Source organism: Camelina sativa, chromosome 3 (genome assembly GCF_030686135.1).
Source record: "Camelina sativa cultivar CO46 ecotype springtype chromosome 3, ASM3068613v1".
Lineage (NCBI taxonomy): Eukaryota > Viridiplantae > Streptophyta > Magnoliopsida > Brassicales > Brassicaceae > Camelina > Camelina sativa.
In genome coordinates this window covers 19,487,155-19,510,302 of record NC_141882.1, presented here as the reverse complement: position 1 = coordinate 19,510,302, position 23,148 = coordinate 19,487,155, and the positions used below count along the sequence as shown (strand labels likewise).

Here is a 23,148-nt window from a genome sequence, read left to right as displayed (position 1 = left end):
TGTAATGTTGTAAGCTTAATTTTACAAATCAAATGTTATGGCATCATCGTCGAGAGAATTTATATTGATGCTAGAACATAAAGGGAGACATATGTTGAAGCTACATTTTAGAATCACATAATCAAATTTTTATGTTAGAACCCTAGGATTTCATGTGTTGTGACTTGTGATGTCAACACCGTGGATTCGTATTTGACAACGAAATTGTAAAAACAATGATTTGATATCAAAATCACAAAATTTATGTTTTGGGGCTAACTCGAACATTCAAGAACATCTCTTTGTAAAATAACCTCTTTTAAAAAATTCTCACATACATTAGAATTTTTGTCTTTTACTTCTTTTTTCAAAAACGTCATTTAATTTTTTTACTGTTTTCTACTGTTCACAAAACTTTCCAATCCTCATCAACATTTAATATTTACAACACATGCCATTGAGTCTTTTATTTTTTTTTTTATTTTTTTTTCTTCTTTATTATATGCACCATATAATCTAAATATAAAAATGCTGACTAATTAAAAAAAATTCTAAATTTTTTATAGAAATAAAAAATTTTATGTTTTTTTTCTTTATAATTGGATATGCATTTTGTTTGGTGATTTTATTTGATAATATTAAATATTTTTTACAAATTTTAGATCCGTACACAATATTAAGTGTATTGATGTCTGTGCACACTATTATGTGTACAGATGTTTGTACACATTATTAAGTGTATAGATGAAAATTGTTTAATTCTTAGGGTTTCTAATGTCTGTAGATATGCTTGTACTGCAATGTTTTTATACAAATTACATCTGTAAAGTTAATAATGTGTGCAAACATCTGTACACATAATAATGTGTATAGACATCTGTATACATACTAAGGTATACAAATACAAAAGATTTATATAATATATTTAAAAATTATTAAATAAAGTTCATATCTTATTGTAACGAAAAAAAATGTATTTTTTTGTACCTAAGAATTTTTCTAAAAATAGATTATATTAACAATTATTTGAATAATTATGATTGGAGGGAAAAAAAATTTTAGTTCTTACCCACACACATACCCATTTTTGTCATTTTCTCACCAAACATATGTCCCACCATTTCTCCCTATCTCACAAACTCTCTATTACACAACACCATACTTTTCTAATTTTAGATAGTGAATTAGGGAATCACATGTGTTGTAGCACGGGTTATATTTATTTTTAGTAATTTGTTTTTTTTAATTTTCCTTTTTCTTTCCACAGACATATAATTTTCTTTTTTCTTGGATTATGGACATCTTGGAGGGATAGCTATAACCCCAAATATACAAAAAAAAAACACAAATATACAAATCTATACACTATATAACCCCAAATATACAAATAAACAATATATAAACAAAGAAAATAAGTGAAAATAAAAAACTACATTACAAAAATACAAATTACAAAAAAAGTAACTAACAAAATATATAATCTCGTGCTGTAGCAATAATAATAATAATTTGTGTTTACGAATGTTTAATATCCAAAGTAAACAATAAGAGAAGAACAAATTAAAATAGTAACATTAGACATGACTTATAAACTGATGGAGGTATCATAGTCCTTCATTAACCGCTTCAACATTTATTGTATTTAACCTGTACACCAAAATAGAATAAATATAGAGTTATTAGTATAGATATTATTCAAAAAAAATTATGATTTACCAAATAATTAGGAAATAATTACCGTTCCTTTTCCTAATGGTGATTTTGGAAAACTTCTTTAAAAACAACATTGGTTGTCTTTGTTTGAGGTTTTCTCTCACTATCGTAATTTTTATTTGTTTGACTTTTTACTAAGTAGATAAAGTTGACAAAATAAAAATCTCAGATTTGTTTGAGATTTCACTTTTAAAAGTTTTAAGAGTGAAAATATTAATATTACTTAAATATTTTTTAGACTTAAATATATTATAATATTTAAACTTTCGACGGAGTTCACATATTTATAATAATTTAAACATTCTATAAAAATTTAAAAATTTATAATCTCTTAAACTTTTTTAAAAAATGTAAATATATTATAATATGTTTACTTTTTAAAAGTTTAAATATGCTCAAATATATAACCAAATTAAACTGTTAATTTTGGAGACCTGATAAATCAAGTTTCCTGCTCATTTGTACTCAAAACATATTAGTCATATATTGATAATGATTATGAATCATATTCCAAAATATTTAGTCGATGTGGGATATACAATACACATTTTCTGTAAATTAGTTTACAACTTTACATATATATAATTTCTGCGGTTTTTATTTTTTGCATCTATGCTAATCATAATTAATTACTATAATTTCGTTAAGGAAATATTAAAAAATCTAAACTAAGGGATGATTTGTTTTTATTTAAATGTATTAAGTTGATTTGTTATTTCCGTAAATATCTCACAATATAAAAACAAATCAAATAAGTTTACATATATATACAATTTCGTATTTAATCTATACTATTAAAGCAGAAATACCCACTATACTCAAATTGGACAATCACTTAGTTTTGGTACGTTTTTCATTAAAAATGATTAGAGAATCACTTAATTTAATTAGATTAACATATAGTTTCGAATTGTCTAAAAGACAATGATACCCTCCGCTCAACCACTTATTTACGACCAGGTCGGGACGCGGATCATGTATGACCCGGAAATAGAAGAAAAAAAACTCTCGGATTTGTTTGTACTCCAGGTTTATAATATTCGGATCATGTATGTTATTTGATTCAAGAATAGTTAAGCACACAACCAAACAGAGTTATAATCCCTAGAAATAAGAAAATTGGTATCTGAGTATTTAATGGTTTCAGTAATATTAAATATTAACTACTATCATACTTAATCTCTATAATTATTACGAATAATAATGAGAAATCTTTAATACTTATGGATTGTGACTTTTTTGCTTCCAAAATAATCAATATATTAAATACGAAATTGTATATATATGTAAACTTATTTGATTTGCTTTTATATTGTGAGATATTTACAGAAAAAACAAATAAAGTTAATACAATTAAATAAAACAAATCATCATTTAGTTTAGATTTTTCAATATTTCCTTAACGAAATTATAGTAATTAATTATGAATAGTATAGATGGAAAGAATTAAAAATGCAAAAATTATGTATATGTAAAATTGTAAACTAATTTACAGAAAATGTATACTGTATATCCACATCGACTAAATATTTTGGAATATGGTTCATAATCACTATAAAAATATGACTAATATGTTTTGAGTACAAATGAGCAGGAAGCTTGATTTATCAGGTATCCAAATTTAACAGTTTAATTTGGTTATATATTTGAGAATATTTAAACTTTTAAAAAGTAAACATATTATAATATATTTACGTTTTTAAAAAAAGTTTAAGATATTATATATATATAAGTTTTTATAGAATATTTAAATTATTATAAATATTTGAACTTCGTCTAAAGTTTAAAATATTATAATATATTTAAAGTCTATAATATATTTAATTAATATTAATATTTTTACTCTTAAAAAACCCAATTTTAAAATATAAAAAATGTTTGAGTTAAACCTGTTAAAACATGTTTTTAATCAAACTATAAATTAAATTGTTTTTGTACAATTTTTTTCACTTCGTAATCGTCCCAAAACGCAAATGTGTGTAATTGCGAGATATTTTTAAAGTTGCTTCGTTAATAATCATTTAAAAAGTTGAAATTATCTATATTAAAGCACGAGTACTCATGGACTATTTTTTGGACCATGACTTTGTTTTGGTCTTTAAAATAAAATGTTTAGTAATAAATAATTATTAATACATTAGTATATTATGCCATTAAAATTCTCTAACCATTCAAATTAAATCGGATCTCTTGACATGTCATTTAGTACCTGGTTATTTGATCTGATTTTCTCATCAAACACTATCCGTTGATTCTCAAAATAAAATTATATCTTGGCCACATATTTTTTCATTGGTTTTAATTAAAACCATATATTTTGATTTCCAAATCTTACAAAATGTTTTGATTGCCGAGATTAATTTTAACTGCAAATCTAAAACAATCTTTTGGGATAATCTTACACATAGAATATTTATCTTTTAGTTATAATAAAACAAGAAACAATATATATTTTGCTGAGATTATATATCAAATATTAACTTCTAAATGATAACCTAAATATACCTAAGCTCACTATAAATACAATGGTTTCCTAACCATTGAAATATCTCACACGAAAATTTAACAAGCAACTTCTCATCTTTTGACGACAAACCAAAATAAAGAAAAATTCATCCTCTTACAAAACTACTATTCGATATTGCGCTGTGTCTATCCTCTTACAAAACTACTATCCGATATTGCGAAGTGTCTATTCTCTTACAAAATTACTATCCAATACTGCGGTGTGTCTGTTTTCATGAAAAGCTACATTCTGCAAACTATTTACTCTATTAGGATTTCCAATTTACCGTATAACCCATATACAAATAAATACTATATATACAAATAAAATAAGTCAAAATAAAACAGTACATTACAAAAATACAAATTACAAAAAAGAGTAACTAACAAAATATATAATCTTGTGCTGTAGCATGGGCATCCCCTAGTCTATTGATTATTTTTGAAGCAACAAAGTCACAATTGATAAGTATTAAAGATTTATCATTATTATTAATATTCGTAATAATTATAGGGATTAAGTATGGTAGTAGTTAATATTTGATATTACTAAAGCCATTAAATACTCTGATACCAGTTTCCTTATTTATTGGGATTATACATCTGTTTGGTTGTGTGTTTAACTATTCTTGAATCAAATAATATACAGGGTCCGAAAATTATTAATTTGGAGAACAAACAGATCCGCAAATTTTTTTTCTTCTATTTTCGGGCCAGAGAGGATCCGCATTCCGATCCGGCTAGTTTTAAGTGATCGACCCAAGGGTATAATGGTCATTTAGATAAATCAAAATTATAGGTTAATTTAATTAAATTAAGTGATTCTTTAATCATTTTTAATGAAAAAACTATCAAAACAAAGTCATTGTCTAATTTGAGTTTAGTGAGTACTTCAACTTTAATAGAATAGATGTATTAGTTTTTCAATTAAGTTTCCAAAATGTATTAATTTGCTAACAAACCCTATTTTTAATGATCAATAATGTGTTCAAATGGTATTTTTTGTGAAATGGAGAGTATATATATTTGTATAAAATTTCCAACAATTGACGTGTAATTTTACACAACTATAGGTCCATCACATTAACTTTCAGGAATTTATTATTTCAAGATGAAGAATTGACAAGTACCCTTTTGTATTTATTTTTGTTTATTATATATGTAGTATAAATTAAGAATTTAAGATGCAGCCCTTTTTTCCTATTTAATTATGAAAAATTGGAACCACTTGCTCTTTTTTCCCTATATGTAGTTGTTTAGTTTAGTAGAAAACGAAGGCGTGGCGTTGGAATGATATAGATCAGATGAGTAACCATCATTACTTTGAGTGGGTCGTGAAAAGCTTGATTTATTAATACTGCAGATGTGAATGTGTTATATAATATTATTGCCAAAAAAGTTAACACTTTCTTTTTGAGCACTGGTGTTATTTTGGCACTTGTTAGAATAAGTCCTTCAAAGCCAAAACATTTTTCTTAATTTAAATAGGGGCTCCGTATTTGGAATCAGATTTAATTTTAAGGTTAAAGAAATAAGTATCACTGTATACAGTATACTCTAATGTTCTTTTCTACAAAATATTGTGAATGTGAATTTGTTAACTCTTGATGTAACATTTAATGTGTAATAAAACTGAAAGAAATATGCATGTTCAACTTTCTAGATTGTTAAATCTTGTTTGGGTTCGATAGGCCGCACATATCACAAAATGATGGTTGGTTATCGTTAATCTTGTTTGTTTTCGGCCATCTTTTAGGGAAAAAAACCTATGAATAAAACTATTAATTGTAATGTTTCATATAATGTTATTTTTTGTTTTATATAGTTTGTATGATCTGAGTTTTATTATTTCGTCATTTAGCCTTAGAAATTCAGAATGGTCCTAGCTAGCGGTAGTTATTACATAAATGGAATAATACAGAAAAAATAATCGAAGTTGGTACATACTAGAAGTTTGAACGAAGGTGACGAAGCAAAAAGATTGCAATAAGTGTCGCAACTAGCAAATGACGACCAACTACCATCTTTATTTTTATTGGGCTAGACAATGCAAACTTAAAAGCTGATTTAAGTTAAAAACGAATGCTCACAAATCCAATTTGTAGATTTGATTTCTTTACGCAATAAGTGACTGCATATTTCAATTTTAACAAAAAGAAAAATTGAAAAAATTTAAATCATATTTCAATTTTAATTTTAACTCAATTAACAAGATTACTATAAATCATTAGGTTATAATTTATATACAAATATCATTTGTTTTATTTTGTGTTCAATAGTCTTTTTATATGTTAAAAATGCTTGTTTAACTTGTTTCTTAACTGGCAATGATAAATATCATAGTGTAAATGGAATGAGCTCCGAAGCAAATAGAATTGGCTCCACAGACGGAATTATGTTTGAATTAATGTGTCCGATGTGGACCTCACGTTATATCACACTCTCATCATTACGGGCACTTCCTACCAACCCCTTAAACACACCCTCCTGGCTCAATGTCACCATCATTTATTTATGTTCATTTTTTTTTTTTGGGTAAGTTCATTTTTCAGCAAAATATGACAACCTTCAAAATTTACTACTAAAATCAAATATATTACAAAATATATAATTTTTGTCAAAAAATATTAAACAAAAACCCAAACTTTTGAATTAGAAACTTTCAAAAATAACTGGAGCCACCACCAATATTCTTATTTCAGATTTTGGCAAAGTTAACGGTAAGTTGCACACTTTAATCACCTGTATCATTTCGAACAAAAATGCTCAAAATAAAACTATAATCTAGGTAACAAAAATACAAGACTGTAATCTGATTAGCAACAATATACCAATCTAGTTGGCTCTATTGAGAGGAAAAATATTAACTAAAAAAATATAAAAAATGGCAGAATACAGTACATGTAGTTTATTCTCCTCCATTTTGTATTTGTTTTCATATGTCTATTTTCACTTTTATAAAAACTTTTCATTTTTGTAATTTCGATTACAATTTATTTTTTCTATCTTTTAAAATCCATTTTCCTTATTTTTCTTTGAACTATAATGTTTTTGTAACACCCGTAACCAGTTTATAGATTTTTGGTATGGGTATTTTTGGTATTGTTTTCAAATATAGACACATCACTAAGCTACCCTGGTATTCGGACTTCGTAAACTACAAGGTGTGCTGAGATGTTCCTCACGAACGCCTCGGTGAGCTAAGTGATATGTCACTGGGAGTACCATATGGAACTTGCCAAAAGAAATGCTTAATCTTAAGGAGGTCGTGGAGTTCCCATGCTTGGGCTCTTAAAGCCATACATGTTGGGGAATATTGTACCTCTTCCACCATCTCTCTAGCCAATCCATAACCTGATCTGACCGGATATTTTTCAGACTTTGAATAATGCCATACCATCTGATCTAGCTTAAAGGACTTGCTTATAGTCATACTCCAAACAATATGAATATCCTTCGGATCCATAAATTTTTGAAGAATAAGTAAAAGCCACTTCTTAGTCACCGGTTTAATTAAGTGATTAATCATTAATTTTGGATGCAAAAATCTGCCTCTACCATTAGCGGGTAGAGAATGGTGATTAGGAATCCAAGGATCGCGCCAAACAGAAATACTTCAACTATTTTCCACTAATCACCTTGCACCATTATTAAAAATTTTGTCGCTAGTAAATTGGGATCGCGTCATTCATATATTATTATATGTAAATAGTTGTTTTTAAAAAAGTTATTACAAATTGGGAAATCACCGTTGCTTGGGTGTTTTTCTAATTTATGTAATTAACTAACTAGTAGAAAGGAAAAAAAGTGTAACTAATCTTATCTGTGAAGGTTGCACAAAACTAGCCTCATTAAAAGAGTTGTGGACGCACAAAGTTTACGTGAAGCAATTGTGCGGCAGAGTCAAGTATGTATGTGTTTTCTGGTGGCCATCCCATTTATAGTTCATCTTCTTTTGTTTCTTCTTCTGTTTCATATTTTGTGATATTTCTCATTCAACTGTATTTAGGTACGTCATAACAATGTCCTCAACAAATCAGTGGACGCCCAAGCAACAACCACGCTAGAAAAGATGAGCTAGTGCCACATAACACTTAGGGAGAACAATCCTAATTTAGATATTTTTATTTTAAGATTAGATAAAAAGTATCCCAAGAGACCCGGGGATATATATATTTCATATAGATCATCAGGTGATTTTGGGATAAATTAATTTTTGTTGTTGTACCAAAATTTGTGGATAACAATAATAAAAATTAATTAAAAATAGTGGGTGATTACTGATGTGTATGATAGTGATGATGGAAGGAAGAGATGGAAGGACAAGATGCAAAGAGGTGCACATGACACATATGCACACCCACTCACATTGTTTTTATTTCCCACAATCGTTGGGTTGGTGTTTGAGACGGGTTTCGATTTCCAAAAGTTATATATAATCCAACTCTCTCTACTTTCATACTTAATAATAGTCTAAAATTCAATTTTAAAATTTGTTTCTATATCATCAAACTCACTATATATATAGAGAATAAGAAAAAAAAAACAATGTACGTCTGTCTACTCGTTCCTGTTTTAGAAATCGCTAGGTGCTAGTCGGGCGATTGGGGTGGACCTAGCGCCTAACGAGAAAATCGGAGATTAAACGGGGATTAATCGGGGACTAGTTTTAGGGTTATTTTATTAATTTAATAATAAAATAAAAATATGTAGTTTTAAATATATATAATTCTGTTTATGTTAAAATATAAATATAAAAATAAAATATAAAACTATAGTATTATCTTTAAAAATTACAGTAAACACATAAAACCGTAATTTTAAAAGAAAATTTATGATTTTTATTAAAAGTTTATACGTTAGTTATTGTAAAACATCATAAACTCTTAACTTAAATGTCTAAATAACAAAAAAAAAATTTGATTTATATTTGGCTCTAAAAAAAAATCATTATATACAAAATTAAGCAAAAATAATCATATTATTTATAATCAAATTAGATAGATATAATTTAATAATCGATGCTAAATAGGGATTAGTCACTAATCGAGACGGAGATGGTGGGCCTAGCTATTTTGCAGGGCATAATCGATGCTAGGCGGAGATTTTTAAAAGAGGGCTGGTAGTGATAGGTAGGTCATCTTTGCACACGAAGATGATAAAATGACTAGTCCGCTTTATTTATACAAATTTGTTAAAGATTAATACTAATCTCATACGAAATTCAATTTTTTTTACTTTGTTACCGTGGTTTTGCAAATTGAACTACAAATAACCTTGTCTGGTCAGCGAGGGCATTGTAATGTGCAACGCATGACGTGTTCGATGCTCGAGCAAATAAAACCTTTACTTTGTTTGAAATTCTTGCATGAACAGAAAAAGGAATCCGAATACTAAAAATATATTTTAATATAATGATATGTAAAATGGGTTAATTAATTTTACATTATATATTTATATATGAATTACGAATATGGTATGGTTTTTACATATCTAATAGTCATAAATATATCTCCAGTAATTACATTAAACTATGAGATATCCATAAAATAATAAAAATTATAATATAATAATAAAAATTATCGTTATATTTATTTTAAAAAATTATTTTGATTGAAAAAGTATTATTTATTTTTAATATTGTAATTATATAGTAAATCTACATATATCTTTTTTTTTATCGTCTGGATTTAGTATTTTTTTTTTTTGATGTATATTATCATTTTATATGAGAATTTGTTAGAAATACTTTTTTTGGATCCGAGTTTTCAAAAATACTATTTTTGAGCATTTTTATTTTTACCCTCTTTTACACAATTACAATATGTTAAAATAATTTTTAGAATTTTTTTTATGTTTGGATTCTCTATTTTACATTTAAGATATAATTTTAAGGGGTTAGGGTTTACTAGTTGGAGTTTAAGACTTAGAATTAAGTTATTTTATACATAGAAAAGAGGTATTTTTGAAAATAGATAACATAAAAGGATATTTTTAAAAAGTGATATAGGAAAATGTGTATTTTTGAAAATCCTCTATTTTATATTGTATTTGCATTTTTACTTTGTGAAATATTTAAAGGTATTAACTATTATTTTTAATTGTGAGTAAATAAAATTTATTAATTTACCAACCACATAAATTTAGTTTTACCAACTTGCTAATGTCGAACATTAAAACACATTTTTTTAGACTTAGTTATATATTTTCGTTTTAAAAAATTTAAATCACAACATATGCAGAAAACTATAGATTTATTTATTAGATGTATTATATGATAATTCAAAAGAATTTGTAAATGAATTAAAAGAAAGATGATAGGAGAATCATAATTTAAAATCTTAACAAATTTATTAAAATAAAAATTTGGATACTTAGATATAAAATCTTAAATTTTAAAATTCTGATTGGTTTAAAATTTTTAAAATTAAATAGTAATTTTCTTCTATAATTAATTAGAGAAAGAAAATATTTTATTTTTTGAAATTAATAATCATTTAAAAGGTTTTATTAGTCTAAGATTGAAGTTATATTTTCACCCTTACTTAAAAATTAAACATATTTACCTTAAGACCAATGGTATGACAATGTAATTATTTACCATTTATAATATTAGTTTCATATTTGTAATAATAGGATTATAAATAATATCTTAACAAAAATAGTGAAAATAATGTCTTAGTTAAATATATAATTTTAAATGTTTTTAGATTTACAACCAAAACTAAACATATTTTCAAAACCTAAAAATAAAAAAAGAAAAAAAAATTACTACATTCAATATTCTCATTCAACACCTAAAAATTTTTTTTGTTTCAAAGAAGATAGAAACAAAAATCAGTTTCCGGAGGAACCGCGTAATCCTTTCTCCCAAGTATTACGGAAACGCCCTCTACGACGAAACACGTCAGAGAAAACAAAAAAAAACGAAAGAGAGGGTAAAATAGTAAATTATTAGAACTCTCTCTCACATCCCTAGGACCTGAGATGGCAGAGCTTTGTTGAAGCACACACATAATAATACACACAGACACACTGTGTAATGTGTATATAAATATATATTATAAAACCTCTTTCACACCTTTTGACTCCTCCTCTCTTCCTCTCTTTTGTCTCTCTGTTATTTTCTTCTTCCACGCCCAGTTTCCTTCTGATGAGATTCTTCTAATTGAGATTTTCAGAACCAAAAGGAGATTTACCATATTGCCGACGAAGATTATGAGGATTCTTGTTTTCTCTCTTCTTCTTCTGGAAAGTCCTTTTTTTTTTTTTTTTCTCTATCCATTTGCTTCTCCTCTCTTTTGGCAAATTTGTTTCTGCATTTTTTATTTATTTCAGAGATTTCAATTCGGATTGTAGCATTGATGCACACACTTTTTAGGTTTTTGTATTTTTTTTTTTTTAATTTTTTGGTGAAATCACTCAATCAGTTGATACAACAAATTGTGATTTATCAAGGAAAAAAAGTATTATTCAAATTGTGGAATTCTTTTTGTTGTTGTTAATTCATATTGTGATGATTAACGTATTGATATACAAACTTTTCACCTTTTTGTGTGTTTGAAATTTTTGTAGTTGGATTTTTTTTTTTTTTTTTTGAATTTCTCTGAATTTGATGTTATTGTGGAATTTTTTTTTACCAATGCAGATTCTGTTTGTTGGTTATGGAGTAGAAGCAAAACAATCAGCAGGATATTGTGCTATGTATGACATCTGTGGAGCACGAAGCGACGGGAAAGTACTAAATTGCCCTTTAAACATACCTGCTGTGAAGGTGAGTATGTGTCGTTTGTGTTTTTTTTTTTTTTTTTAAATTTATTGCTCAAGAGATGAAGCCATTTTTGTTGTCGTCGTCTCTCTGGCTACTAATTCCTTCTCTCTCTCTCTCTCTCTCTCTCTCTCTCTCTCTCTCTCTCTCTCTCTCTTCTTCTAGCCTGATGATTTGTTATCTTCCAAGATTCAAAGCTTGTGTCCAACAATCACTGGCAATGTTTGTTGCACAGAGACTCAATTTGATACATTACGTTCACAAGTTCAACAGGTATTATAAATAAATCCAGGCTTTGGATTTTTTTTTTTTTTTTTCATGATTCAAGATTCACTGAAATTTGAAATGTGTGTGTGTGTTTTTTGTCAGGCTATTCCCTTTATTGTAGGTTGTCCAGCATGTTTGAGGAACTTTCTGAATCTTTTCTGTGAACTTACTTGTTCTCCGGATCAGAGTTTGTTTATCAATGTCACTTCTACTACAAAGGTAACAACTTTTTTTTGAATGATGCACCTGTCTGTCTAATTGCTGCTGCAATTTGACCATTGCTGTGTTTTGTTTGGCAGGTCAAGAATAATTCGACTGTAGATGGGATTCAGTACTATATAACTGATGATTTTGGAGCGGGGATGTATGAATCCTGTAAAGATGTGAAATTTGGTAGCTCAAATAGCCGTGCTTTAGACTTTCTCGGAGCCGGTGCAAAGAATTTTAAGGGTAGATATTTTTGTTATATGCCTCAAGGACTAGTTCGATTGAGTTTTTTTTACTTAGCTTAATCTTGGAATAACTGTGATGTCTGTTGTGTCCATCAGAATGGTTTGCATTTATTGGCCAGAAAGCGGGTGTCAATTTGCCAGGCTCACCATATGGGATCGCGTTTTTGCCAGCACCACCTGTATCATCTGGAATGAGGCCTATGAATGTGTCTGCTTATTCATGTGGTGATGATACTCTTGGCTGTTCTTGTGGTGATTGTCCTTCTGCAGCTACTTGCTCCAGTAAAGCGGAACTTCCTACTCAGAAAAAGCATTCTTGTTCAATCAAAATTGGATCACTTGAGGTATATATGGATTCCATATTTTACTAGTGCTTGTGATAATGAATTCTTTGTTTAACATGGTCCTCCTGGTTGGTGGTGAATCATGCAGGCGAAATGTGTTGATTTCATACTAGCCATTTCGTATATTTTATTGGTTTCTCTGTTTCTCGGAGGGGGTTTACTTCACCGAGTAAGGGGTAAGAAGAACACCTCCCCGATGAGACCATTTTCAGAAGCTGGTGGAGAACGAAATGCTAATAATCTGCAAAAACCCGACACTATTCATGCACAGGTATTTTTGTGCTTAGCCTGACCACTACTTCAACTTATGAAGTTTGAGCTGCTGACTAATAATTGGGATGCTCATTGCTTTGTTTTGGTTTCCTCAGATGTTACAAAATACACCACAGAGAAACTGGGCTCAGCTGTCGACAGTGCAAGGACACTTGGCCAATTTTTACAGGTAATTGAAATTCATACACTAGGCTGCCTAGCTTCAAAGTAGGTTTGTTGACATTGTCGGGTTTTCTGTTTCCAGGAAGTATGGGATTTGGGTAGCAAGACACCCAACTCTTGTTTTGTGTTTGTCAATCTCTATAGTTCTTCTACTTTGTGTGGGCTTGATCCGATTCAAAGTGGAGACACGGCCTGATAAGGTAGCTATTTGAATTTTTTTCCCTCTTGCTTATTGTTTTTACAATGCTATGCTATTTGCAACCATATTTGACCTTTCCGGACAATGTTTATATAAATTTTTTTCATACTGTATATTGCAGCTATGGGTAGGACCAGGGAGCAGAGCTGCTGAAGAGAAACAATTCTTTGACACCCATCTTTCTCCTTTCTATAGAATTGAACAGGTTTCCCCATTTCTATCAACTTGTCTCTGTCACTAAAAGTTCTTGTGGCGCTGGGTTGTGCAGCATTTGTTTTTCATATGGGTATCAAACATTCAAACTTCTCTTAATCAGCTTCCTTTTCACATTGTTTTGGAAATTTATGCAGCTAATACTAGCAACAGTTCCAAAATTTCCTCATGAAAAGGCGCCTGAGATTTTGACAGATGACAATATTAAGTTACTTTTTGACATACAAAAGAAGGTATTTGCTTTCTCGTTTTCCATCATTTTAAATCCATCTGATCACCCACATAATGTTTTTCTGCACTGGACATGTAAAAAGTTGTTTAATATGGTAGGTTGATGGACTTCGGGCAAATCACGCAGGTTCTATGGTTTCTCTGACAGATATTTGCATGAAACCCCTTGCAGAGGATTGTGCCACACAGAGTGTTCTGCAGGTTGCACTCCTTTCTTTTTATAGTACTATGAGTTTAGCTTTTCCTCAATAGACCAGTAGTCCCTAACGTATCTGGTGGATTTTTTTGCTTCTGGATGCAGTATTTCAAAATGAAACCAGAAAATTATGAGGACTTTGGAGGCGTCGATCATGTTAAATATTGCTTTGAGGTAACTGGCGAATTGATATACTATTTCATTTTTCTCATTGTAATTTCTCCGTGACTGCACTCCACATTTTTAGCCTATTTTTGTTTCATGTTATTAAGTTTGTGGCAATATTTTTAGATATCTAACCACTTTATAATATGCTCACTACTTTCTTCAGCATTTCACTTCGACAGATTCATGTTTGAGTGCATTTAAGGGTCCCCTTGATCCAACTACTGCACTGGGAGGTTTCGCAGGGAACAGTTTTAGTGAGGTAGTATTCTTCAGTTTGTTAGACTTGCATAGAGCAAGTCCATTCATACGATGAGTATCTAATACCCCTTTAATTGACATGCTTAGGACAGGCTTCTGCTTTTCTTGTGACTTATCCTGTGGACAATGCTGTTAACAATGAAGGCAACAAAACTGAGAAAGCAGTGGCATGGGAGAAAGCCTTTATCCAACTGGCCAAGGTTGGAAATTTCATATTTTTAGTTATTTAATTTCACTAATTTTATGATGTACAAAGCTTCATGCTACCGTTCTTGTTCTTTCTTTTACGTTAGTACTCTTTATATGACAGGATGAATTGTTGCCAATGGCTAAAGCAAAAAATTTAACTCTTTCTTTCTCTTCGGAAAGTTCTATTGAAGAAGAATTGAAAAGAGAAAGCACCGCAGATGTCATAACTATAGCGGTGAGTTTCCTTATTTTGTACCTTCAAGATTCTATGGTCTATGTTATCTTAATATATTTATGCCATCTTTTGCTTCTATTTTTTTGTTTTTTATTTTATTCCTACTCTGTTTGGTTTCTAATGTCTTTCATGTCTTCTATTTCTCCTGTTTCTGTCCTTCAGATAAGTTATCTTGTCATGTTTGCCTATATATCACTCACACTTGGGGATGCACCTCGCTTAAATTCCTTTTACATTACCTCAAAGGTATGATAATGATTAACGGTTAGAATGATCAGAATCATAGTGTTACTCTGAACTTAACGAAGTTTCAAACCTCAAAGGATTTCCTTATACTTTATTCTGAAATGTAACCTTCTTAATTTCAGGTTTTGCTTGGTCTATCTGGTGTGCTTCTTGTCATGCTTTCTGTCCTTGGCTCTGTAGGATTTTTCAGTGCTGTTGGGATGAAATCGACTCTAATCATAATGGAAGTCATACCTTTTCTCGTTTTAGCTGTAAGTCATGTCTGATAAAATTGTTTGCAACTTAAATATGTAACTGATGTTGTTGCAAACGATCTACATCTTGTTCTTATTTTTTCCTTACTTCTACTTGAATTATCTATCGACAGGTCGGTGTTGATAATATGTGCATACTGGTTCATGCTGTCAAGAGACAAGATCAAGAGCTCCCTTTGGAAAGACGAATAAGCAATGCCCTTATGGAAGTTGGACCATCGATTACTCTTGCAAGTTTAGCGGAGATTTTAGCTTTTGCTGTTGGTGCTTTTATTAAAATGCCAGCTGTTCGAGTGTTCTCCATGTTTGCTGGTCAGTAAAACCTTTTCAGTATTTCAGTTTGAATACTTTGATTATCTACCTTCTGGCTTTTTAACTATTCTATATTTCTATGCTTCATGCTTGCAGCATTGGCTGTCCTTTTGGACTTTCTTCTCCAGGTTACTGCTTTTGTTGCTTTGATTGTTTTTGACTTCCAACGGACAGAGAATAGGAGGGTTGATTGCTTCCCATGTATCAAGACATCACAATCATCAGATAGTGGTGACAAAGGTAATCACTTTTGGGTTTTGATATATCACCGAACCTTTTTTTATTGTAGAATTTTGTGAAACTAAAGTTTCATTGGAGTTGCCTGGTATCACTCTCAGGGATTGGTCAGAGAAAAGCTGGCCTTTTGACTCGATATATGAAGGTACTTCATTAATTAACTCATACCACCTAGTACACCATTGGAGATTTGGTTTCTGTTCTACATAATTGAGATTTCCCTTGAAAAGAGAACATTTTACCTTATCCTAGCATGCATTTTATTCTAGGCAATTTTTCAAACTATTTATTTTGAATTTTTTATGCTCCATTCTACACTTCAGGAAATTCATGCACCCATCCTCAGTCATTGGGCAGTCAAAATATTGGTTATTGCCTTCTTCTTTGGCTTAGCAATGGCTGGAATTGTGAGTTGATACATTTTCCGGCCCATAAGAGAAATGTTGTATTGTTCATTTAGCTGTTGAAATAATCATTTTTATTTATCGTGTTCATGGATTATGTAGGCATTGTCCACTCGGATTGAGCCTGGTTTGGAGCAACAAATTGTTCTTCCTCAGGATTCATATCTTCAGGTTTCTATTGAACTTTAATAATGTAAAGTATCAAACCTAGGTTATCTAACAAGTGCCCCTCTTTTCCTTTTAGGGTTACTTCAACAATATATCTACATATCTTCGTATCGGTCCACCTTTATACTTTGTTCTGAAAAATTATAACTACAGGTATCTCACGTTCTGTTTCTCTTAGCTGTAAGCGTTTAGCTAATATAATTTGGTCCATCTTAATCTTATGATTAAAACTCAATTTGCCTCATGTCTCAGCTCAGAATCAAGACAGACAAATCAACTTTGTTCCATTAACAAGTGTGATCCTAACTCTCTTTTGAATGAGGTATATATAGCTTGTACGCCTTTATTTCCGTTTCTCCTCACAATAATCTGGTTAGCTGTCTTTGATATATATCAAGATTTTCTTACTTTGGTAAGCTAACATTCTTAATCTGTTCCACAAGTCAATGTGGAAAAGAATTAATACTTTATATGTCCTCACAAGATTTTAAGACATGGTACTATTAATTTTCACAACTTCTTTAGCTGTTGGCATTGATTGTGTTTCAGTAGTAATCGAATAGGCACATATCTAGCAGAGTATCTATTCTTATTCTCTACGACTGTCTAACATTCATTCTTGTCCATAGATTGCAAGAGCTTCTTTGACTCCAGAACTTAGCTACATAGCTAAGCCAGCTGCTTCATGGCTTGATGACTTTCTTGTGTGGTTATCTCCTGAGGCATTTGGTTGTTGCCGAAAGTTTACAAATGGTACCTTTTGCCCCCCTGATGACCAGGTAGGTATATGTTTTAATTTCACTGCCAAGGTTTTAGAGTCAAGATACTTTAGATGTAGTGGTCCCATATTCTACACACATAGGTGGACTTGAATAAACTGACATGCAGAAGAAAGTAGCTTCAATTATTATAATCATTCTCATTTGTTATAAATGGGACTAATCATTTCATTGTGTTAAAAAGTCACATGGGCATCCCCACTCATAATCTAGCTTTTAATTGGACTTGGTGTAGGGCCTACTATGGGATAGGCTCTTAACACATTCTTACAGATATTGGAAAACTTATTCAAAAGTAGCACATTGTGATTATTCAAAACGTATAAAATATCATACTTATTTATGAGGTCCAAAATATTATGGTAAAACTGTGTCGAGCGATTTATAACTTACTAAAGGCTAATGTTCTCGTACTTTTGTTGCATTTCTAGCCTCCTTGTTGCCCTCCTGATCAAGGCAGCTGTGGCCTAAGTGAAGTATGCAAAGATTGTACCACGGTAATTTATTCAATTAATTCGATTAGTGGGGATGTGTTTGACATCTCTAATGATGACTTGCATAATTTTTTTCTTTTCTGGTTGTCCAGTGCTTCCGTCATGCAGATTTAAGTAGTGACCGCCCATCCACAACCCAATTCAAAGAGAAACTTCCTTGGTTCCTCAGTGCGCTTCCTTCCGCTGATTGTGCTAAAGGTGGTCATGGTGCTTATTCTAGTAGTGTTGATTTGCAAGGTTTCCACACTATCTCCTTTTTCTTTTTTAGTCCACTTAACTGTCATCGATTGTAGCATGGTATTGATTCTCAAATCTGTAATATGTATGTTCTCCTTTCTTACCAGGCTATGAAAATGGTATCATTCAAGCTTCATCGTTCCGCACTTATCATACACCTCTTAACAAGCAGGTACTTTCCCATCTCATAAAATGTAGAGCAACTATTCACGTTTGTTGTTAGTCTCTATTCTTGTGTTAGTTTATACTGAAAGTTAGTTTTCAGGTTGACTATGTTAATTCAATGAGAGCTGCTCAAGAGTTTAGCGCAAAAGTTTCCCGTTCCTTAAAGGTACCATATACTGATCGATGCAAGTCATGATTTCATATTTTGGTATCTACTTGATAAAAAAATGACTAATACTTTTTTCCCCATGGTTTTCCTAATGGAAGCTGATCTAACTTGTCGCAATTTCTTCATCACTATGGTAGTTTCTTTTTATTGAACTTAATGTCTAACTTGTAGTTTATTCTTTTTCAGATGGAGATTTATCCATATTCAGTATTTTATATGTTTTTTGAGCAATATCTTGACATTTGGAAAACTGCATTAATCAACCTCTCCATAGCCATCGGTTAGTAAATCTTATATTCTCAGATCTTAGCTTGAGTTTCTAGTTGGTAGGTCTTGATTCTAACTTTTGACTTTGAGCTGACTTTGAAAGTTTTTTTCTTTTTTTACAGCTGCCGTGTTTGTCGTGTGTTTAATCATCACATGCAGGTATCACTCTAAAGCTCATTCCCACTGGAATATACTCTAAACTTTGTGTAAACATAGTTTTCTTGCTAGATATGGTTTAACCTGATTCTTTTTTCCCTCTGTCTGCTTTCTAACTCAGCTTTTGGAGCTCTGCAATTATTTTGCTGGTGATCGCAATGATCATTATTGATCTCCTGGTACTTTACTCTCTCATTGTTATTAAAAAACCGATCTGTTTCCATACTCTCAGTTTACTAATGTGATACTCGACCAACCCTTGATTTACAACATGCTAGGGAGTTATGGCAGTCTTTCATATCCAGCTAAACGCATTGTCGGTTGTAAATCTAATCATGTCCGTGGGCATAGCGGTAGAGTTTTGTGTACACATAACTCACGCTTTCTCGGTCAGTCCCCCTCTGTCTGTATTAACAGTATTAACAACCAAAATGCTATTTTCATCCTGACGGGAATTTCCAAAATGCTCAGATAAGCTCTGGGGACAGAAACCAACGGATGAAAGAGGCGCTGGGTGGCATGGGAGCTTCAGTTTTCAGGTATTTTGTCTCTCTTCAACTCGATCCATGAACATAGAACATAAAGCAAAGATTCTGTTTCCCTCGGTATAAGCTGATAAACGCTTAGCAAAGCCCATAACTTCCCCACGCGCTTACTTGGGAAGGATCTCACAAACAAGAATTGCTTCCTATTTATTAGAATTGCTTCCTAATACAATCTAATGTCCCTATTTTAACATATGTTCTGTATTTTGAATTATTCTAATATTCGTATCATGTACTGTGGCAGTGGAATTACATTGACTAAGCTAGTTGGGGTGATTGTGCTCGGTTTCTCAAGATCAGAAGTCTTTGTGGTATGTGTTTTTTTTTTTTTTTTTTTTTTTTTAATTCTTTCCTTTCCGTTTCTTATTTGGCTTCTGAATTTGTTTTTGTATCCCCCCCACAGGTCTACTACTTCAAGATGTATCTGGCACTAGTCCTACTTGGTTTCTTGCACGGCCTTGTATTTTTACCAGTAAGTCATATGATCATTCAAACATTCACTCATGTTAGATATTTTTCTTATGTATTATGGACATATTGGTTTGAATGATGAAGGTGTTCTTGAGCATGTTTGGTCCATCACCAAGACACGTACAAGGAGAAAGGCAAGATCATAGGCCTTTGGTTTCATCGCTGCCATAGTTGAATTAAAGTTTTTAGATTTTCTTTTTTTTTTTTTTTAATTTATAGCCATCCATTCGTAGATGATTAAAATTGTTTACCACCCACAGCCACAGGGATAGCTAAGTTCAATGCATAGAAAAAAAAAATCACACCAAATGTTCTTCGTTCGGCTGTTGTTACTGTTTCCATTATTACCCATTAATGATTTATATTTTATAGTGATAGTAAAGTATTATAACATCCCTACACTCATACAGTGAGCCTCTCTATATGAATGAAAACTTTGATTTGATAAAAACAGTCTTGCAAGCTAAACTGTATCATCAAATTTGTAGATAATTTACACATTTTGAAAGATGATACGCACATACTAAATAGTTTGAAACCAAGTCCAAAAGACTCCACCAAAACTTGATCTGGCAACAACTCTAGAGTTGTGTCCGACGTGGCTACAATTTTTTCTAGAGAAGTATCCGACGCGGCTAAAGCATTCGATTTCATTGGTTCATAGCAACGTATCAAAGTGATGACGTGTTCTTTACATAAATTCAAAGAGAGAGAGAGAGAGAGGGGTACAGATCGGCAAGTAAGAATGGCGAAACTGATGCTCTTCACCGCCGTAGTTATCGCGATTTTCTCACACGGAGCCTCCGTCGATGACAAATGCGCTGCTTGTAACGCCGTCGCGGTACGTCGAAACCCCTAGCTTTACTTACTCTCTTCGATTTCGTGTTATACACCGAACGCCGATTTAAAGAGATCTTCGATGGATATGTTGTCTATTCCCTAGTAACCAAACGAGTCATTAGAAATTTGCAATTGGGGGTTTATGTTTTCAAGATCACAAGTCTTTTTGATTCTAGGGAATGAGTTAGGGTATCTTCCTTAATACTAAAAATGGTGATTGGTGTTGTGCAGGAGGAATTAGAGTTACAGCTTTTAAAGGTAAGAAGAACGTCTTTAATATCTATCTCTCATGTTGGTACTTTATAGCATTACCAAAGCTTGCCTTTTCCTGTTTCAATGCTTTTAACCTTTCTCTAAATTAAACAGGAAAAACCACGAAACCATCTTGATATGAGAAACCGACTCAATTCTAAAGGTCAGCGTGAAGGGAAGGTTATTGACTACCGGTACAAACATTGTAGCCTCATTGTGCATTGATTGTGTATTCTTTGTTTTTTATGTGCACATCCTGAAATATCAGTATGGTAAAATAGGACACATGGGACAGGGAGAACATATTTTGCTCATTTTATGTACATTTGCATGATTACTTGATTTGTAACTGTGATATTTATTACAAGTAGAAGTGCGGATTGAAATCTGGATGGGAGTTATAAAATGTGATAACTAGGGTAACGTGTATCTGCTGTTAGGAGCAGTGACGAAAGGCAAACTATCCTAACAGTTGGACACTTTTAAGAGCGGGTGTCTGTAATTGATGTAAAACAACAATTGATACACTATGATTTCTTCAAAAATTGATAAATTGTTCCCGTAATATGTTGTTATTTTTAGTCATGGTGAATGGTCCTGTAACTTTTCTTTCTTTCTTTTTAATCCAAATAGAATAAGCGACCTGAGGGTGGTTGATTTGTTGGACGGGCTTTGTGATAGAATGCAGGACTATACTTTACAAAAGGTAAGCTAAGATCTTGTAGAATTCTTATCACACCCCTGTTCCGGTAGCAACATCTTTGTAATTTTTCAGCTATTATATCTCAGAGATTCTTATTGCCACACTTCTGCAGGTGGAATCAAAGAACAGTCAATGGGTGAAAGTGGGAAATTTTGACAATCTAACAAGTAATGTTTACTTTCCTTTTAAAACTTGCGCTCTGTGACATATTTGATAAAGTAAGCTTAGATGTCTCTCTTTAATAAGTTAAAGGGAAAAAATGCTGTTCTGTAGTGTATCCAGTTGTCTACTAGAACATACTGTCATTTGGATCTGCTGTCCGCTTTATCTGTTTTAATTTCTCATGAGCAACTGTGAGAGAGCTTTCATGATGATGGAAAATTTGGAGTAGTATCATAGCTGTGAAATCCTCATCTCTAGACACTAGTGAAATGTCTATATTTGTCTGTTTTCATATAGATAAGCAGGAAGCTAAAGCCCATGCAAATGACATATCAACTTATTGTGGAAGGTAAGAGAATAAGAACCTCTTCAGATCCGCGATATGGGTCGTCTCAGTATCTTGTTCCATCTTATAATTCATCAAGCTCCTCTAAAATCTATATATGTGATTTCTTATCACAGATTGCTGGAAGAAACTGAAGACGAGGTAAACTTGCGGGTAGCCTTTCTCTTTATTGATGATTAGAGTTTGATCAAATATAGTTGATGTTGGTGAGCGGATTGCAGCTCGGTGAGGTAATAAAGAATGGCTCCCTAAAAGCAGGAGAAGTTAGCAAGGTTCTGTGTCAAACTTTAAGTAACCACTGCAACCAATCAAGGTTAGCACAAATGTTTTTTCTTCCTATATTGTTCTGCCTCGAAACCATGATAAGAAATCTGATATGGTTCTGCGTTTTCGTTTCCGAAAGTAGTGAAACAGACTCTGAGGCTGAGGAGGACGACGATGCAGATGAATTATAGCTGATTCCAGCTAGTGAAAAGCTCACCACTTATTTCCCATCAAGTGAAGGTCTCATTTTGGTAGCATGTTATTGAGACATCTATGTACAACTCATATGTACCTCAAAATACCTTTCCATATCTTATGTTCTGTTGATAATCGGGTCTCCATGTCTTTTGTCGTCCCCATGATTTCCTGTAGTCGAACTCAGCTTAACTTAATATGGAGAGTTTACAATGGTTTATTTTGGAAGCTTAGGTTAACTAACCCATCTAGCAAAACTATACAACGAACTATAACTGTTCGTAAAGTTACAGAATTATATATGTTGTTGACTTGGCTCGTCAGATAAAC

General features: G+C 31.5%; 2 protein-coding genes across 6 annotated transcripts; both read left to right on the top strand.

The window, feature by feature from the left end:
• The first annotated feature begins 11,014 nt into the window (after window positions 1-11,014).
• On the top strand, window positions 11,015-20,449 carry LOC104779157 (uncharacterized). Of its 4 annotated transcripts, none has more exons than XM_087506518.1 (38): window positions 11,015-11,452; window positions 11,846-11,971; window positions 12,131-12,238; window positions 12,335-12,451; window positions 12,532-12,682; window positions 12,781-13,028; window positions 13,117-13,299; window positions 13,397-13,470; window positions 13,546-13,663; window positions 13,784-13,867; window positions 14,013-14,108; window positions 14,206-14,307; window positions 14,408-14,476; window positions 14,634-14,729; window positions 14,821-14,928; window positions 15,039-15,152; window positions 15,315-15,398; window positions 15,521-15,649; window positions 15,766-15,964; window positions 16,061-16,204; window positions 16,303-16,346; window positions 16,525-16,608; window positions 16,708-16,776; window positions 16,850-16,926; window positions 17,026-17,095; window positions 17,403-17,552; window positions 17,984-18,049; window positions 18,139-18,283; window positions 18,391-18,455; window positions 18,549-18,614; window positions 18,804-18,897; window positions 19,007-19,043; window positions 19,162-19,219; window positions 19,319-19,429; window positions 19,512-19,579; window positions 19,830-19,896; window positions 19,989-20,057; window positions 20,141-20,449. In XM_087506518.1, exons 2-38 carry the CDS (start codon window positions 11,900-11,902, stop codon window positions 20,225-20,227), a joined length of 3,723 nt encoding a protein of 1,240 aa, XP_087362644.1. In that variant the 5' UTR covers window positions 11,015-11,452; window positions 11,846-11,899; the 3' UTR covers window positions 20,228-20,449. The 4 variants fall into 4 exon arrangements, 2 of the variants coding, with proteins under 2 accessions (XP_087362644.1, XP_087362648.1); XR_015593975.1 differs by having other exon boundaries at window positions 11,198-11,452; window positions 17,031-17,095; XM_087506522.1 differs by having other exon boundaries at window positions 11,219-11,448.
• Window positions 20,450-20,698: 249 nt separating this feature from the next.
• On the top strand, window positions 20,699-23,038 carry LOC104777636 (uncharacterized). Of its 2 annotated transcripts, none has more exons than XM_010501921.2 (9): window positions 20,699-20,897; window positions 21,128-21,154; window positions 21,263-21,342; window positions 21,782-21,854; window positions 21,964-22,018; window positions 22,311-22,362; window positions 22,476-22,500; window positions 22,581-22,672; window positions 22,766-23,038. In XM_010501921.2, exons 1-9 carry the CDS (start codon window positions 20,736-20,738, stop codon window positions 22,812-22,814), a joined length of 615 nt encoding a protein of 204 aa, XP_010500223.2. In that variant the 5' UTR covers window positions 20,699-20,735; the 3' UTR covers window positions 22,815-23,038. The 2 variants fall into 2 exon arrangements, with proteins under 2 accessions (XP_010500223.2, XP_019099406.2); XM_019243861.2 differs by having other exon boundaries at window positions 20,726-20,897; window positions 22,763-23,038.
• Window positions 23,039-23,148: the final 110 nt, after the last annotated feature.

What these genes read in the sequence shown, in the direction of transcription:
- LOC104777636 (XM_019243861.2), top strand. Translation starts at nt 20,736, where the DNA reads ATGACGTGTTCTTTACATAAATTCAAAGAGAGAGAGAGAGAGAGGGGT. An exon ending in ATATCAACTTATTGTGGAAG is followed by an intron (nt 22,363 to 22,475) that starts GTAAGAGAATAA and finishes TTCTTATCACAG; the next exon opens with ATTGCTGGAAGAAACTGAAG. An exon ending in AACCACTGCAACCAATCAAG is followed by an intron (nt 22,673 to 22,762) that starts GTTAGCACAAAT and finishes CGTTTCCGAAAG; the next exon opens with TAGTGAAACAGACTCTGAGG.
- LOC104779157 (XM_087506522.1), top strand. Translation starts at nt 11,416, where the DNA reads ATGAGGATTCTTGTTTTCTCTCTTCTTCTTCTG. An exon ending in CAGGGAACAGTTTTAGTGAG is followed by an intron (nt 14,730 to 14,820) that starts GTAGTATTCTTC and finishes TGCTTAGGACAG; the next exon opens with GCTTCTGCTTTTCTTGTGAC. An exon ending in TATGCAAAGATTGTACCACG is followed by an intron (nt 18,050 to 18,138) that starts GTAATTTATTCA and finishes CTGGTTGTCCAG; the next exon opens with TGCTTCCGTCATGCAGATTT.